The sequence below is a fragment of the Podarcis raffonei genome, chromosome 12, assembly GCF_027172205.1.
Source record: "Podarcis raffonei isolate rPodRaf1 chromosome 12, rPodRaf1.pri, whole genome shotgun sequence".
In the NCBI taxonomy this organism is placed as follows: Eukaryota; Metazoa; Chordata; class Lepidosauria; order Squamata; family Lacertidae; genus Podarcis; species Podarcis raffonei.
The window spans coordinates 21,859,149-21,877,786 of NC_070613.1; the positions used below are offsets into that span (position 1 = coordinate 21,859,149).

Sequence of the window (18,638 nt, forward strand, 5' to 3'; positions counted from 1 at the left end):
ATGAACATGCCCAGGTATATTTAGGTCTGGCAATGCAAAGCATCCCAACTGTTTTTGCAGTTAACATAGTGTTGAGAGTTGAGACTGTCTGTTAGTTAGGAAGACAAAAGGGAGAGTTGAGTGATGTGAGCTAGAATCTGGATGCAACAGTGGCAGGATGGAAAGGCAGAGAGAGTGCCAGGCCTGATTTCTGCTAGAATCCAAGGCTGTGGCTATGGGAGAAGCAAGACCCTCTTTTGGTGTTGATGCTGTGAGCCCCTCCATCAAAGACTCAGGTTGGATATATGTGTAAAGAAACCTTATATCATAAAGACACCACAGTCTCTGCTGTGCCTCATTCCCAAAAGGAAAATTGAGCCCTGGATAAGCACCTGGAACCCCCAGAATCTTGCACTGCTCAAAGATAGGGGTAGTGTGCAACAATATGCTTATTAATCTGTTCTTCATGCAAAAATCTAATTAGGCTGCAAGCAGTTTCCACAATTCTTCTATTGTATCTTTTATTATGGACTCAGAAGCAATCAGCTACAGCATGGGAGCTTTGAGGTTACAGTGGAGCAGTCTCCATCTTTTTGGATTTTCAAGAGTTGGCGAGTTTCTCTAACTCTGATATTCCAACAGAATTTCTCCCTAAATAATCAGCTTGCATAGAATTGCAGCCAAAATCCCATTAAAAGGCACGGGGGTTAAATTAGTCTTAAATTAGTACAGCGGTACCTCGGGTTAAGAACTTAATTCATTCTGGAGGTCCATTCTTAACCTGAAACTGTTCTTAACCTGAGGTACCACTTTAGCTAATGGGGCCTCCCGCTGCCACTGCACCGCCAGAGCACGATTTCTGTTCTCATCCTGAAGCAAAGTTCTTAACCTGAGGTACTATTTCTGGGTTAGGGGAGTCTGTAACCTGAAGCATATGTAACTTGAAGCGTCTATAACCCGAGGTACCACTGTAATAGCATAACTTGCCCTGCTGGTTTTAATGGGCCATGCAGTGTGATCCTATGAATGTATATTCAGGGGCAAGCCCCACCCTTATTAGTGGGGTTCACTCTCAAGTTAGTATTCAGCAGATTGCAGCCTGAGTGATTTTAGCTGGATCAGTGACTATGTGGTTTGCATTCTTAGGGAAGGAATTTTTTTTTTAAATGAAATCTGCAGAATTTCCAAGCAACCTTGACTACTTCCCTCTAATGTTGATCAGCCGCATTGCTTCCTGCTGATATGATCAGCCAAAAATATGCTCTCTTCTGAGGACTGTAAAGAAATTAACATGAAATATGTAGGTCACTTGTTCCTGCTCCCTTTTTTAATTGTGTAGAAGCTTCCTAAGATAGTTCACGTTTTCAGCTGCTAGTAAAAATTAACTCCATTCTTTTGAGGAGACTAAAAGGAAAAGGATGTTTGTACCAATCTGATAGATCTAGTTTGGATTTATTTTTCGCCCCCAACCAAATTTGGCTGCAAGGTGCCTGCTATAGGATTGTGTGCATCACCACATCCTAATTCCTTCCCTTTTCAAGGTTACTATGGGATCTTAATCAGGCAAATGTTGGTTATTGGTAACTATTCTTGGTGACCATAATTTGCCTCAATGTCCACACTGGGCATTCTGTTGTTATTGCAAACTATAGTTTACCTCTCACAATCAGAATAAGAGACTATGGTTGGAAGTGGGCTTCTGATTCCAAGGCTGACTACAGTTACTGATCAGCACACATTGCCTGATTCAGAAGTTGCTGCAAATTATGGTTTCTGAGAACAAGGCAGTAGAGAAGATAATTGAAATGTGTGAGGGAAGTAGAAAGGGGGAGGCATATAAGCCTGCAGTATGTCCCCTAAGCCTATTTTATGATCTGGCCATGACATGGAAACTGGGCCTTTGAAAAGATGAGGGGGTCCCAGATGCACCAGCCTTGCCTGAAGCACAATATGAGGAGGAATAGTACAATAACTGAAGAAGTGGAACCTCAAATGTTTCACTACAGACTGAACTACTGAGAGACAAAACAGTTGTGGTGGGCAATTGCCTGTCAGCTGCAGAAAGGTACATAAACCTGAGTTTTATCTTCCAGAGGATAGCTCTTATCAAAACAATTTCACTGTAAGGCGTCCCAGGGCCCTCACATTCTTGTACCTGACAGAAGCCTTTTTAGTTTTTCAAAGCTTGTCAGGTCCATCAGGAATACTGTTTGTTCCCCATTCTCCAAACTATTGTTACATCTTGCAACAGGTTTAAGCTAGAAGTCATGTCCCCCATTATCACTGCCACAGTCCTTATTATTAGAGCTGTCTGCATTTCATCTAGGGGCAGGAGGATTCTGCCAGCCACTGGCATTTTGTAATGCTGAAATGAAAATAAAATAAAACTTAATATACTGGTTCAAGCCCAAAATATCCCCAATAACTTCCTGAAGTCACAGCAACAAGAAAAACAGAATAAATAGATGCTAAAAGACATTATTACGTGAGCCTTGAGACAATTTGTTCTGATCCAAGGAGCAAATTACACTCCCATTGTCTCTTGAACATAAATATCCAATGGGCATCCGAAATGAATGCAAGGGGAAAGAAGAATGTGTTTGTGACATTTCTTTACAAAAGCTAATGGGTGTAGTAGAGCTACTCAAGTACAGACCTTTCCTTGAAAAATTATAATTGCTTACTGTGACATATAAGATTTTTCTAATTGAAGTGCTGTTATAGAATTTGAAAAACACAGGGAGATGAAAATGCCTTTTAGGCACAGAGGAAACCTATGTTTGAAAGAAGCTGTAAAGACCTTACCATATAAATGCAACAGCTTTAGGCAACTTTCCTGCATAGCAACAAACGAGTGCAGGCCGATACATATGACACAAGAGAATATATGAAATTGCTACATTTGAAACAGGAAATACAATAAAAATATAGTCCCAGTGCAATATGATCATGTTACTAGAAATTATGTGGTTCTCAAAAGGCTGCAGAAGCTGATCCATCTTCTCCATGCCTCTTCCGATATGCTTCTGATATGCAGAGACTTTGTCATACAGAAATTTGTCACTTCAGAACTAATGTTAGAAATGGGTGTCCATGCATTTTGCTACCCAATCCACATCTAGGCAGGAAAAAAAGACATGCAGGGCCAGATTTAGGTAAAGGTAAAGGGCCAGATTTAACCAGGGACAATTTCACTCTTTGGGATGGCAAGCTTCACACAGTGAGTGGAAGACAAAGCAAAAAAACAGCAAGTTCAATCCAAGGCAGAATGCAGAAAAAAGAAAAGTGCAGTACTAACTCTCTGAGAGGATTCAATTTTCATCAAGTACCTTTGAATGTCAAGTTCTGAATGGAGGGAGACCAACATGCACTGCAAAGCCTGTGAATCAGAAAAGAGAGAGAGAGGAAAAAGAAGGGGGGAGGGAGAAGAGAAAAAAATTAAAATAAACAAAACAAAAAGATGGAGTACAAACATAAAATGGAAATGTACAGCAGTAAAACAGCAGCGGACTGGAAAAGAATAGGACTGAACAAAGCATAAAAAGTATGAAGAAAAGAATTAAATAGCAGGCAGTACTTCAAGGTTTCAAGTTGGGAATTGTAGCTGCTTGCACACTTATCCTTATTGTCATTATTATTATTACAACAATTTATTAATCCACTGTCTCAAGACAATTTATGTGTAAACTAATTAAAACACAATTTAAAAACACAAATGCAACAAATATGTTGAAAACAAGACTAAAATCCTAACAAGAGGACACTCATGGTAAAGACCCATTTATCAGTCTGGGAAAGCCTGTCAGGAAAACGAAAAGAAAAGACTTCTTCAGTTGTTTCCAGAAAGTGCAGGCCATGGGCACCTGCCAAATCTCAACAGCAATGCTATTCCACAGAATAGGGGCAACCACACTGAAAGCCCTGCTTCACGAAGAGTGGGCTTCTGAGATCTTTGGGACTTGCAGGAGAAAGTCCCCAATGTTATACATCTACGTGATGTATAATGGATAAGTTATCTTCCAGATCATACATCTGAATATCCTTCACCTTTTCTCTCCAGCATTTCTGCCAGGCTCCATACTGAAACTTCTCAACATTTTATCCCCTGTCATCCAGCTTCCTTTCCCCCTACCTCCCCAATTTGCTCATTAAATTTGGCAAGGGGGATTCATTCAGTAAGGAGTTAATATTGGCAGGAACTGGACCCATTAAAGGAAAAAAAGCACAAGAAAGGCTTGTTGCTTAAAGAGCAGTAATCCAGCTTCCGTTGATATAGAAACAGTTCAGCATTATAAATGTAAAGGGACCCCTGACCATTAGGTCCAGTCGTGACCGACTCTGGGGTTGTGGTGCTCATCTCGCTTTATTGGCCGAGGGAGCCGGCGTACAGCTTCCGGGACATGTGGCCAGCATGACTAAGCCATTTCTGGCGAACCAGAGCAGCGCACGGAAACGCCGTTTACCTTCCCGCCAGAGCGGTACCTATTTATCTACTTGCACTTAGACGTACTTTTGAACTGCTAGGTTGGCAGGAGCAGGGACCGAGCCATGGGAGCCCACCCCATTGCGGGGATCCGAACCGCCGACCTTCTTATCGGCAAGTCCTAGGCTCTGTGGTTTAACCCACAGCGCCACCCGTGTCCCTTTAGTTCAGCATTATACAGGTACACATATTCTATCAGCTTTGGATAGTCACGATGTGTAAACACACACAGGAAGCAAAAGTGAGGCATTTCAAAAGAGCAGCCCCCTGGTCTCGCCCCTCCAAAACAGTTTCACTGAAGTGGCTCAACCCACTACAGGAACATGTGCCCCACATCACATTCCAGGTACGGAAGCTGAGTGGGTCAGAGATCAATCCAGTCCTGGCAATGGGACTGTGCAGAGAGAGCAGGCTCACATAGGGCATGCAAGGCAGGTTGCGTGGGACACAGAGCTCAGTGCAATGCCTTGCAGCTGATCTCTGCCCTTCAGTATGTGCTGCCTGAGGTGGTCACTTCACGCCGCCTAATGGTAGGAAAAGGACTATTGCACAGGGAACTGGCTGGCCACCTTGTGAACAGGATGCTGGACTTAGCTGGATCTTTGCTCTGATCCAACCAACAGCAAGGTCTTTTTAGAGATGGTTTATTGCATGGTATTAAGAGTCTAGCACTCAACATCACAGAGCAATCCCATGCATGCGTACTCAGAAGTAAATCCCATTGTGTTCAATGGAACTCAATTCCAGGCAAGTGTGTTTAGGAATGCAGCCTAAGGCTATTAACCAGTTTGTACTTGGTTAGGCAAACTGATTTCCCCAAATTTACCAGCAAACCAATAAATTATATTTAAATAAATCTGCATATTACCTAATACTCAAAATAGGTGCATTTCTGAGGTGTAAGATACTACTGTATTCGATTTTATAGTAATAAGTTCAGTAACCCAACAGAATCAAAACAGCCCCTCTAGTGTAACTCTGACCCACAGAATAAAGCTTTCATTGACTAATCCAGTTATTAAACCAGTTCAAGCTTGCAGTCCTAATAATAATAATAAGATTAAGCACCTAATTCCCAGATGCATTACAGAGAAAATCATAATGTTGATTGTCATCCAAGAATTAAGAGATGGAAGTGAGACCTAATGAAAACAATTGCAGGATCTAAATATGCAGATACCGGTATTTAACTAGGAAGGACCTGGACTCTGAAAGGGCTTAGGAAGGAAATTGGATCAAATGCATATTTCCTGCAGATGAGGATTTTATTGAGCTATGTTGCCGGGGGGGGGGGCAGGGAAGAGAGATTTCCTGATAGAGCTTGCTTTGGGTGTGGAAACTTTGAGGAATGGCAATTCTGCTGAAACATGGGGGTCAGAGCTAAATTCAGCAGCTGCATATTAAAAGCCACACAACCATTTCAGCCATCACATCACATTGAGGCTGGAAGCCTAGATGAAGAGCAGGCATCGAATGAGACAAGCATTCAGCAGTTGCAATCAAGTGGAAAGAAGCAAAGAAGAATATTTGCAAATAAGCAGAGAGATAGCAGCCAAGTCTCATAGGCCTGGCGTGCCAATAGTAAGAACAAGGCGGAAGGAAATTTGGGGAAACATTTAAACTCACACTCCTAAGGCTACATATTTCCAAAAGCTATTCATGACCTGGCTTCTGCATCTCTCGAAGTACACACATGCTTGAGTTCCAGCTTGCTAATATAAAATGCTGGTTAGCAACAGAAGTGCTGGGGGGGCAGGGAGGCCCCTTTTTACCACCTACATATGGATTATTATTATTATTATTTGGATCTTTCATCAAGCTGTTTGAAGGGCATGTTTGGAAAATTACTCTTGCAACTCCAAAGATTTGCCCATCATTTTCTGTCCCCACCACTTCATTATTAAGAAGACAAAGTTATGCAAAAACAATGGTTTCTTGCTTTTCCCACCCACTGTCGGTACTTTTTGTTGATTCTCTCCCCAAAATCATTGTCCTTCTCCTTCCTGATATTGCTGGGGAAATTATTCCATTGCTCATAAGCCGATTATGACTTACTGGAAATAAGAAACACACAGAGATAAGCTGTAAAGAAATGAAGATCGCTATTTAATAGGGATAATATATTGAAAATGAGGTATGGGGTGGAAAAGAATAAAAGCTGTTTTCAAAATTCAGCAATGTCCCTTGTATTTGGATCTGTTATTTCCCTCCTAGCTTTACTTTCTTAAAGTGACCTGGTTAATCAAAAGATACACCAGTTCTGTAAGTAACACTCTACAGCACACAACTGCAATTTTGAGTGTTAGCTGAAATTGGGGGATGGAGTGGGACTCTACTATCCCATCTAAGTTCTCCCAAAAAAGGTTGCTCTGTTGTTAGACCTCACTGCAACCTTCCCATGTGTCAGCTAAACGAAAATGAAAGGTTTTCCCCCCCAAGTTCAAAATCATTACATCCAATTAAACCCAAGGAAAATGCTTCAGATAGTAACTCAAATGACTTACACAGGGAAGAAAGTTTTGATCTATCTTATAGAATCACAGAGTTGGAAGGGACTCTGAGGATCATCTAGCCAACCAGAGGCAGAGCTAGCTGCTCTGGCACCCGGAGTGGCACACATGCCCCAGGGGTGGAAGCCATGGGGCAGGGAGAGCATCCCAAGGGGCAAGCCGCCCATAGGGGGTGGAGCAAGCCACCCATGGCAGGCTGCTTCCTGGGCGAGGGAGGGACCCACGACACTTTGCCAGCAGCTTTCCTCCCTTCACTGAGGTCCAGCGCCAAGGGCCTTCTGGGGGTTCCCTCGCTGCAAGAAGCCAAGTTACAGGGGACCAGGCAGAGGGCCTTCTCGGTAGTGGCACCCACCCTGTGGAACACCCTCCCACCAGAGGTCAAAGAGAAAAATAACTACCAAACTTTTAGAAGACATCTGAAGGCAGCCCTGTTTAGGGAAGCTTTTAATGTTTAATAGGTTATTGTATTTTAGTGTTTTGTTGGAAGCCGCCCAGAGTGGCTGGCCAGATGGGTGGGGTATAAATAATAAATTATTATTATTATTAGGCACAGAAAAAGACTAGTTAGTATGTTCAGACCCTTTGCAAGGGAGAGGGAGAGGACTTGCTAAATACACACACATAGTGAGAAAGATACACTCTTAAGCCTGAGCTTTCTCTGGCACTATTTAAGAATCAAAGTTGACAGCACATTGCAAGCTTGATAGCATAGCAAAACCTCTTCTGTAGCCTGTGGGGGTGGGGGAGCCCAGCTATTTGGTACCAAATCATCCAAATGACAAGGTTTATATATCTACCTTATTATTAAAAAGGCTTTCATGGCATTCCTCTCTTCTTCCAATAAGTACCTGTCATCTGCTCATCAGTTCCAACAGTGACACGCGAGTTAACAAATGGCTTTGTTCAGCATGCACCAGTATATACTTGCCTAGACTATATAAGAGTCAGACAGGAATTTGCTCATACACCCTGGCTAGCTATCTCTGAGAAATTAGTCAATCTTTTTTAGTTGAAGAAAAAGCTTCATCACACAAGATCCTGATTAGTCAAGGAGGCTACGTGGTATACGAGAAATGAACCCAGATCTCCTCAGTCCAAGTCCAGTTTGCCACACTGGTTTAGCAATTCCCACTGGCTTCTGACAGAGAAGAGACAAAGGCCAAGTCTGAAAGCTGTCCTATCTTGCCATCCACAAATAGATTCTATTTTACATGAATTTGCCAAGGCTGGGCTGCGGGCAGCAGTCTGTGCTGCAGTTGGAACCAGGAGCTGTCGACAAAGCCTAAGGGTCAGGAGAACCAAAGGCCAACCAAAGGATTCAGGACCACAGGGTAAGGCCTTTGCTGCTCAAGCAAGGCTTAACTTGGACAGGAAACTCTGAGTAAACATGCACAGCCTGGATCCAACCCACTGAAATGCACAGTGGTACCTCTGGTTACGTACTTAATTAGTTCCGGAGGTCCGTTCTTAACCTGAAACTGTTCTTAACCTGAGACACCACTTTAGCTAATGGGGACTCCTGCTGCCACCACACTGCCGGAGCACGATTTCTGTTCTCATCCTGAAGCAAAGTTCTTAACCCGAGGTACTATTTCTGGGTTAGCGGAGACTGTAACCTGAAGCGTCTGTAACCCAAGGTACCACTGTATTTGGGTAGATACGTTAGGGGTGCAGATTAGGAAAGTTCTGAACAACAAACAAAATGCTAATTCAATCGAGCCCCAGTTAGTTTACAAGAAATATCTGTTCACGTGCATCTCATTTAGCCGAAATACATGCATGCTTCTGGCTGTACTGGGCTTAGAAAGCTGGGATGTAGGAGTAGACTTGGATTCGAGGAGCTGATGACATAATTGTTCAGCAGCCAAGTCTGGGTTTTAAAAGCTAAAAGAATCTGCAGCATATGAAATCATTTTCAACTTACAAAGCTTCCAAGTCCTGTGCCAGTGTGCTTTGCTTTAAATATGTGGTACCAAAGAATCCACAAGTTCTTACACTTGAAAATATTACTTCTAAGGATACCCAATTATTCCACTTCTTTGTTGTCTCTTATTTTATCTCCCTTTCACCTTCAGAATGGAAATAAGCCTGAATCCAAGTGTTTGTTAGCATAAGAGACCACATTTCTGAAATCCCCTATTCCTGGTTACTGCCATATACACTCACGGCATCATTCTGGAACAGAGGTGGGGAACCTGCAGCTCCCTAGGTATTGCTGGACTACAAACCCCATAGTCCCCGACTGCCTGGGGCTGCCAGGAGTCCAGCAACCCCGGAGGGCACCAGGTTCCTCATTCCTGATCTGGAATAAATAGTTTTCAGTGGCATTTGCTGCCAAGTAAGACTGTAGAACTGCAGCCTCTGGGTCAAACCAGATGATGTGTCCACATACTGTATCTGTACCATTAAGTACAGGCTTTATAAAAAACACAATCTGCCAAAAGGAAGAGGGCGGCCAGGATTTGGGTGTGTGTGTGTGTGTGTGTGTGTGTGTGTGTGTGTGTGTGTAAGGGAGGGAGGGGGTAGTCTTAACCCTTTGCCCTCATTATGACCCCAATTTAGGGCTCGTCCCCACTTCTGCTTGGCCCATGCCTAGAAAGCATATGTCTGAGTGGTTTTCTGCTTACCACTCAGCTTCTAGGCAAGCATCCTTGGGGAGAGATTGTTCCAAAACTGGGGCACCACCACCAAAAAGGCCCTCTCCAAAGTTATTATTAGCCAAGCCTCTTATGGCAGAGGTGCCTTGGGAAGGGTCTCTGACGATGAATACAATTGCTGGGCAGGCTCCCATGGCAGCAGGCATTCCTTCAGATACCCGAGTCCAAAGTCACACAGATTACAATAACTACTTTGCAAAAAGCACCACATTCCTGCAAGTACCAAATAGTGTGCCAAGATTTGTGACATCTGAGCAACAAGAGGATTGCTTCGGGGAAGATGTGCAGACAGCAGGGGCAACAGCGGGAAACAAACACGCATTTATTGTGCAAAGTGCTGACTAGGCAGCAAAACTACTGAATCCATGAGAAAACAGTGGGGCAAGAACAGAAGCAATTGTCCCTTTGGTTCATAATGCAGAACGGCTAGCATTCCTGCAGTCCTGCTTCCTTGACCCAAATTTCTGAGGAACTTTTGTTGCATAACAACGCAAATGCATTATAGCCATTCCTTCATGTTTCACAACAACTGCTTAGCTTTTGTCTCGGTCTGTTCCACTTGCCTCGGGTGGAAATTCTATACCTTAACAGAAGCTGCTACAAAATGTATAAATCTGAAGCTTCCCTCTCCACACCCTCGTGTCCTGGAATGCATGTCTCTTGTTACTTAAGCAAAAGGAAAGAAACTGATGTTGTCAGCTCTCATCAAGACAGATGGTTTCCCCAGGATATCCGGGCTGAGCATTCCTACTCTAGTTATGCCTAGAGTAGAGAGATATGTGGAGAACTTAAGAAGAGCCTGCTGAATCAGGCCAATGGCCCATTGAGTCCAACGTCCTGTTTTGGCAGCCTACAAGCAGGACCCGGGCACAAGAGCCCTCTCCCACCCTCTGGTTTCCTTCAACTGGTACTCAGACGCATTGCTGCCAACAACAACAACAATTTATTATTTGTACCCTGCCCATCTGGCTGAATTTCCCCAGCCACTCTAGGTGGCTTCCAACAAAGATTAAAAATACATGTCACACATTAAAAACTTCCCTAAACAGGGCTGCCTTCAGATGCCTTCTAAATGTCAGGTATCTGTTTATCTCTTTGACATCTGATGGGAGGGCGTTCCGAGAAGGCCCTCTGCCTGGTTCCCTGTAGCTTTGCTTCTTGCAGTGAGGGAACCTCCAGAAGGCCCTAGCCACTGGATCTCAGTGTCTGGGCAGAGTGATGGGGGTGGAGACGCTCCTTCAGGTATACTGGACCAAGGCCGTTTAGGGCTTTAAAGGTCAACACCAACACTTTGAATTGTTCTCGGAAATGTACTGGGAGCCAATGTAGGTCTTTCAAGACCGGTGTTATGTGGTCTCGGCAGTCGCTCCCAGTCACCAGTCTAGCTGCCGCATTCTGGATTAGTTGTAGTTTCCAGGTCAGCTTCAAAGGTAGCCCCACGTAGAGCGCATTGCAGTAGTCCAAGCGGGAGATAACTAGAGCATGCACCACTCTGGCAAGACAGTCTGCGGGCAGGTAGGGTCTCAGCCTGCATACCAGATGGAGCTGGTAGACAGCTGTCCTGGATACAGAACTGTGCTACTACTGCTAGGCCAGTACAGCAGTCACACACATCTTCAGTCTAGGAAGGGACATCTGAAAACCACACAGCCAGGAAGTAAAACAAAAACAAAAACTGGTACAAAAAAATGGCAAGCATGCTCACAGCATCCCTGGAACCACTACCAGTGCAACCAGTAAATGACTGTGTCAGCACTGCCCCCCACTCATTGCTTACACATGGAGGGAGCCAATGAATTCATGACAATGGGTACATGTCCTAGTACCCTCACCACACCATGGACAACGGGGGTGGGAAGACTACATAGCACTTGGTGCAGGTTCTTCCTCCAAACATCCAACTGGAGCGATGCTCAGGAAGGGACCATAGAACCATACTGGAACAAAATGTATTTTCTTGGCTCAGCCACTGGAAAAAATTATGTGCGCTGTTAAGATACATTTATTTATTCTTTAGAGGAAACTGGGTTGTTGGTTTTTCTCTCTCTCCAAGCAGTTGTAATATATATTTTATTTAGAAATAGGAGCTCGAGAGACAGAGAGAGAGAAATTCAGAGAGCACACCAGGTTTAGCCTCCAGGGAAATTCTTTCACAGTAGTCTTAGGCAATAAATAATCTCTCTTTGTGTTAAAACAACACTCACTGAAGTTCAGAACTGGAGCATCTGCACTCTGGAATGCTCCCCAGGGTCCGTCGCAAAGAGCAAAATGCTGAGGTTTGCTAGGATTATTACAGGGGAGTTTCCCATTTATAATAAGTTGCTGCAGCTTAGGAATCTTCTACCTGGGAGCAATCATTATTAGAGGTTAAAGCATCGAAAACCCCGTGGTGTTTGTAAAGCAGAGGCCTAATGATCCAAGGCTTGTATGATGTTTGTATAGGGACTTGGGATTCCCACTGGATGTCTGACACTATATAAATATAAAGTGATTATCACTATGTCTATAGCCATGAATCCTTCTTGGCAGTCATAAAAAGTGAATAATGCCTCCCCACTCACTCTCCATCAAGGCATCACAAGACTGGGCAATTGAAACGGGCCCTGGGACAGTCTAAATATGCCGTTCCAACACAACCCTTCTGCATTTTGATCTCCCTGGGAAGAGGTGAACTGAGCAGAGTGGGAATGATGATTGATCACATTTTAAAGTCAAGTTAATGGAGGGCAGGGCTATCAATGACTATCATTAGCCACTAAACAGTACAAAGTGGCTGAATATAAGATACTAGGACTGAAGATGACGGGATGGTCACCTCTGCTGGTGTTAACTGAGAATACCCTTCATTTGTCTGATGAACGAGGCTCAAGACGAGAGATGGGGCCTTCTCCAACTAATGCTGGACTCCAGTTACCATCACCACTGACCATTGGCCATGCTAGCTGGGTCAAATGGGAACTGGAGTACAACATCCAGATAACTGGAGTACAACATCCACAGGTTAGCCACCCCCGTGCTAAACCATGGCTTAGTGCTATGTTAAAACCAGTCCACAGAGTAGGGGTGAGAAACATGTGGCCTCTCAAAATGTTGCTGGATTACAACTCCCATAAGCACTAACCACTGGGCATGCTGGCCAGGAACGATGGGAGTTGGAGTTCAACAACCAGGCCCACAAAAGCTTCTGCAACAATAAATCTGTTAGACTTTAGGACGCTGCTAGACCTTCCTGTTTTTGATTCACTTGAGTTCCTCATCACATGGTTGCACAGACCTTTCCCACAACCATATCCACCAGATTCCATAAAGCAGTTTTTGTGCCAATTTTGAGCCAAAGGAGGGGGTCTCCCACTGCCTTTGTTGTTTCCCCAGGGAGCCAGGACTGTGATCCTGTTTGTCTTTGCCAGCAATCCAACACAGCATCTGTTTTTAAAAAAACCCACAACAACAACACTATGCGGGCAGGCATGCTACACTTAAAAATTACTTTTTTATATATAAGATATTTATTAGGTTTTTTTTTCAAAGAATACACATAGATTTATAAACTAAGAAAAATTACAAACAAAAAATTACAGTGTTGAAAAAAGAAAATAGAAATTACAGAAAAAAACTAAGAAAAAATACAGATAGAAAATACATACACAAACCGAGAAAAAAAAAATTAAAAACCAATCCACTTTTCAAAGCTTGTAGGTTCATTTACTTATTTTCTTGACTTCCTCACACCCCCCTTTTTTGTATTCCCATTTATATAATTGGTTCAGCAAATCCTAGCCTTCTTTCCTTTATCTTAACTTTTTATCATAGCCTATTATAACAATATATTTTCATCCATTATCAGTCCATATTTACATATTCTTATTACTCTTATTTGCCAACACCACTTATTTCCAATCCAACATCATTTTAACATTCATTAATTTTACAGTATTTCTGCAGGTAGTCTTTAAATTTCTTCCAATCTTCTTCCACCAACTCTTCTCCCTGGTCTCGGATTCTGCCGGTCATTTCTGCCAATTCCATGTAGTCTATCACCTTGGTCTGCCACTCTTCCAGTGTGGGTAATTCTTGTGTCTTCCAATACTTTGCAATCAGTATCCTTGCTGCTGTTGTCGCATACATAAAAAAGTTTCTATCCTTCTTTGGCACCAATTGGCTGACCATGCCCAAGAGAAAGGCCTCTGGTTTCTTCAGGAAGGTATATTTAAATACCTTTTTCATTTCATTATAGATCATCTCCCAGAAAGCCTTAATCTTTGGGCATGTCCACCAAAGGTGAAAGAATGTACCTTCAGTTTCTTTACATTTCCAACATTTGTTATCGGGCAAATGATAGATTTTTGCAAGCTTGACTGGTGTCATGTACCACCTGTATATCATTTTCATAATATTCTCTCTTAAGGCATTACATGCCGTAAATTTCATACCTGTGGTCCACAACTGTTCCCAGTCAGCAAACATAATGTTATGTCCAACATCTTGTGCCCATTTAATCATAGCAGATTTAACCGTTACTTTTTAAGGCTAGAACTAAAGCAGGATTCCCCAAAGACCAAGAAACCGAATTTGAACTCAAATTCAATCCACAACCCAAATCCCACACGCTCCTGTGTGGGCACGTACACCCATCACACACAGCTTTGGCTCCTAATCTTTGTTTTCATTCTCTCTTGCAGACAAACTGGAATTTGTTCTGCAAGTACACAGACTGAGACTTTGTGCTCACTTTAGAAAAAGAAAACCCGGAACACAGACCCCAGACATCCTGTAACTCTGGCTGGTTTGGGTGCTGTCAGAGAAGCAGCAAAAACAAAAAAGGAGTATGTGGGAGGCACTCAATATAAGATTTAGAAAAACAAACAGCTAATAAGGAAGGCCTTTAATTGTTTGAGCAATGAAGAGACTGTGTTTTGTTTATCAACAATGAAAGGCACAGATCCAGTTATACCAGTTTCCTTGGTTCAAGGGCAGGGAAATTTTGACCTATAGGCTGGTTCTCTCAAGGAACCTGCCTGGATCAGAGCAGAGGCAGTTTACCCTTCTCCATTAGAAATTGGGCAGACGGCATGGAACCCAACCAACTGCGGCTGCAGAAAGCTCTGAAAGGCCACATACATTCACACGATACATTTTAAGCACTATGCTACCACTTTAAGACAAACCTAGACAGCATCTTAAAAAGCAGAGACATCACCTTGCCAACAAAGGTCCCTATAGTTAAAGCTATGGTTTTCCTAGTAGTGATGTATGGAAGTGAGAGCTGGACCATAAAGAAGGCTGATCGCTGAACAATTGATGCTTTTGAATTCTGGTGCTGGAGGAGACTCTTGAGAGTCCCATGGACTGCAAGAAGATCAAACGTATCCATTCTTCAGGAAATCAGCCCTGAGTGCTCACTGGAAGGACAGATCCTGAAGCTGAGGCTCTAATACTTTGGCCACCTCATGAGAAGAGAAGACTCCCTGGAAAAGACCCTGATGTTGGGAAAGATGGAGGGCACAAGGAGAAGGGGACGACAGAGGACGAGATGCTTGGACGGTTTTCTCGAAGCTACCAGCATGAGTTTGACCAAACTGTGGGAGGCAGTGGAAGACAGGAGTGCCTGGCGTGCTCTGGTCCATGGGGTCACGAAGAGTCGGACACGACTAAACGACTAAACAACAACAACCACTTTAAGAAGGCATGGCTTCCGCCAAAGAATTCTGGGCACTGTGGTTTGTTAAGGGTGCTGAGAGTTGTAAGGAGGCTCCTGTTCTCACAGAGCTGTGATTCTCAGGGTGCTTCACAATTAATGCCTGGAGAATAAGGGTATCCTTAACAACTCTTGGCAACCTTCACAAACTACAGCTCCCAGAATTCTTTGGGGGAAGGCATGACTGTTTAAAGTGATAGCTGTTATCGTGCTCTAATGGTATGATGTGACTGTGGCCAAAGTCAGAAGAAGCAGAGAACAGCATTTGGCACTAGCAGAGACCATGCACATGCTTGTCACTTTTTCTTCCTCATAAGACACCAAGGAAGGAAAGTTGAAGACAGAGGTGGTCCTTGGAAGGTTTCCAAACAGGGAATGTGATTGTTGGGCTGCAAAGGGCTCTCCATCAATGGGTTAAAAGCATGAATTTTATTTAAAAGACTATGAGCAGGTGGGGTAAATCCTAGCTATTTTTTTCCAGAATAAATAAGTTAAACCTCATTTTCTGAAGCACAAGCTGAGTGCGCAATTTTTAATGCTACTACTGGGTGGTTTTACTGTTTTGTGATTCCCATTGTGAATTATATTGTCAGTGTAATATTCTTCCCAGTGTATTATTTTGTTTTAAATTGTATGTATTCTCTGCTCTGGGACGTTTGGGTATGATGTGTGTGGAGTGGGAAGTACAAGAGCTACAAAGAAATAAAACTGGCATGAAGGTGTTCATCTGCAGACTTGAGCATTTTGAAAGCCCACCAGTCTGGAACCAAGAAATCTCAAGGAACACTCTTCCCTTTTAAGCCCCCCGCCCACCCCACAAAGAAAGGCCTGCCATCAAAACCCTTAAAGTTCTATCTCACATAGAGCCCAGATAGGTCTCCATGGAAACAAGGTTGTGTGTTTCGTTTCCTGGTTAGCACCTAGGAGCTTTGCAACTCCCTTCCAGCAGACATTCCTTCGGCTTCCCCTTTTCATGGCATTCTGAAAAGCAGGAAATCTAGAGATATAAGAGACCCTGCCAGTTTGCTCTGAAATTTAATTGGGCTTTTCAAGTGTTCTGGTTAAGAATGTCTCAAGGGTTTTCTGGCACTTAAACATAGGAACATATTGGGGAGGAACATATTGGGGAAATAACGTATATCAATCCATCCATCCATCCATCCATCATTTCATTTCATTTCATTTATATGCTGCCAGACCCTCCAAGTGTCCCTATTTTCCATGGTCTGGCCTGGATTTACAAAAGCCATTTTAGTTTCTGATTTGAGCCTGGAATGCCCAGTTTTTCCTTAGGACGTCCCTATTTTCATCAGAGAAATGTTGGAGGGTATGAAGTTATGCAACCCTCAAGCCAAGGGGATAAGCAACTATACAACCTTTAGAAGACATGTGAAGGCAGTCCTGTATAGGGAAGGTATTTTTAAAATGTTTAATGTTTGCCTTTATATATGTTGGAAGCTGCCCAGAGTGGCTGGGACAACTCAGTAAGATGGGCAGGGTATAATAATAATAATAATAATAATAATAATAATAATAGAGTAGGACATTCCTATTGCCATTGGAAAAATGTTGGAGGGTATGCTTTCCAAAGTTAAAATCATACAAAGAAAAGTAGTCACAGACAATCAAAAAGTACACAACCAAATAGAACAATTTCCACATAAACTGTAAGATCCAAAATAAAGATACAAAAAATTAACAGCAACAACCCCCCCCCAAACAAAAGCTCCGGGCCAAGATTATATAGAGACCATTATACTGGGTTTTAGACAAGAGTATTTTCTTTTTTTCTGGGGGTACGCAGGGGTACGCATACCCCTAACCATTTTGTGAATTAAGTTTGGCCTCATTGAGGGGCAGTATTTCAATATGAATAGGAAAATGAGAATACCCCTAAAAAAATTTTGAGGAAAAATGCACTGCCTAGGTCTATTTAAAGATGTCAGGGATCTTGAATGAAAAGTGTGCACTCACTGCATGCTGCAGCCATGCATTTATTAATTTCCTTATTTCTTTGATAAAATTAATTCCTTGTCAAGGCCCTTACACTGAGGAAAAAGAAAGGATTTTCTTCTAGACAGGGGAAGCCTTGTGAGGCCTCTCTCCAGATGTAAATATAAATAATGCACGGAGTTGCCTGGTTTGCATGTCACAATAAACCACGGTATAGCTTACTATGACTAAGTGAACCTGCTGGGTGCTGCAGAGAAGCTCACATTTGCTTTGCCCCTCCCTGAGTATTTAAAAGTCAGTGCAGGGCAGTAGATAAGCCAAGGTTTGTGTTAAGGTGTCATCCGAACCAAAAATCGTGGTGAACGCCTCTCCTTAATTTCAATCTGTAGCTGTGGCTTGTCCTGCTGTTACAGATTGTGGTGGTGAAGCAGAAAGACCTCAACCACAATCCTGAGTTTGGATGGCATGCTAAGTCAAGCTTTGGTGTAGCTGCCACACTATGCTCACCTAAATAGTCTGGAGAGGAGCAAAAAAGCTGTGATCTCCTCCTTGGGAGCCCAGTGTTTTCACATTAAACCATGGTTTGGATCCCTGTGACGTGTGAATGCACCCCATATAAATTCCTGACAGGGATCTTGGGGTTTTTTAGGTGTGGTGTGGGGGAACCCTGGCTTGGTATGGATCCCATTTGGAGACCGGTGCTACCTGCTGCTATAACAACAACAACAACAACAACAACAACAACAACAACACTTTGTATTTATTGCTTTTAAAGTGCATTACATTTCTTGTGATCCAGGATTGTTCAGCTGAACTTGGATGGGCTAAAGTGGTTTCTGAATCACAACCTCAGCCATGAACAACGCTGAAAATTTCGCTTCTGAGGAATACACTCTTAATTTAATTTGTATTAGTTCCAGCACTGGGCACAATGACACAATTTCAGAAGGCTCTCTCTCTCACTCACTCTCCCCAAACACATTGCTGAAGATGAATCTGAAGTTATTTTTAGTTTGCTTTTCTAATCACTGAGGAATTCTGCCTTCAGGTAAGCAAGGCTCAAAGCACATTTTGCTTTCAAGTGAGCCAGAAGACATCTTTGTGCTACCAGAACATGGCTTGTCACAGATTGCTGAGAGAGTATTTCACATGGGCTGCTAATTTGAAAGGAGGCTTGCTAATATTACGAAGTCATTCCATCTAGTTAATCAAGCCTGTGTGTGTGTGTGTGTGTGTGTGTGTGTGTGTGTTTGCACAGAGCAGTTAAGGGTTCAGCGGAACAAAAGCTGTGCAGAAAACTGACATCTCTCTTTGTGCCTTTTGAGATACCTGATAAATAAATAAAGTCAAGTTTAAAATGG

General features: G+C 43.0%; 1 protein-coding gene across 19 annotated transcripts in view; it reads right to left on the reverse strand.

The window, feature by feature from the left end:
* The window catches only part of KIAA1217 (KIAA1217 ortholog), a 367,324-nt gene that overhangs the window by 96,971 nt on the left and 251,715 nt on the right, over window positions 1-18,638 (reverse strand). For 10 of the 19 annotated variants that reach the window (XM_053359230.1, XM_053359238.1, XM_053359232.1 and 7 more), the window contains one exon: window positions 3,278-3,358. The exons of 8 other annotated variants lie outside the window; for them this stretch is intronic. In XM_053359230.1, the coding sequence (XP_053215205.1) occupies window positions 3,278-3,358 (81 nt within the window). The remainder of the gene's footprint in view (window positions 1-3,277; window positions 3,359-18,638) is intronic. One more of the 19 variants, XM_053359242.1, reaches the window with a different exon arrangement.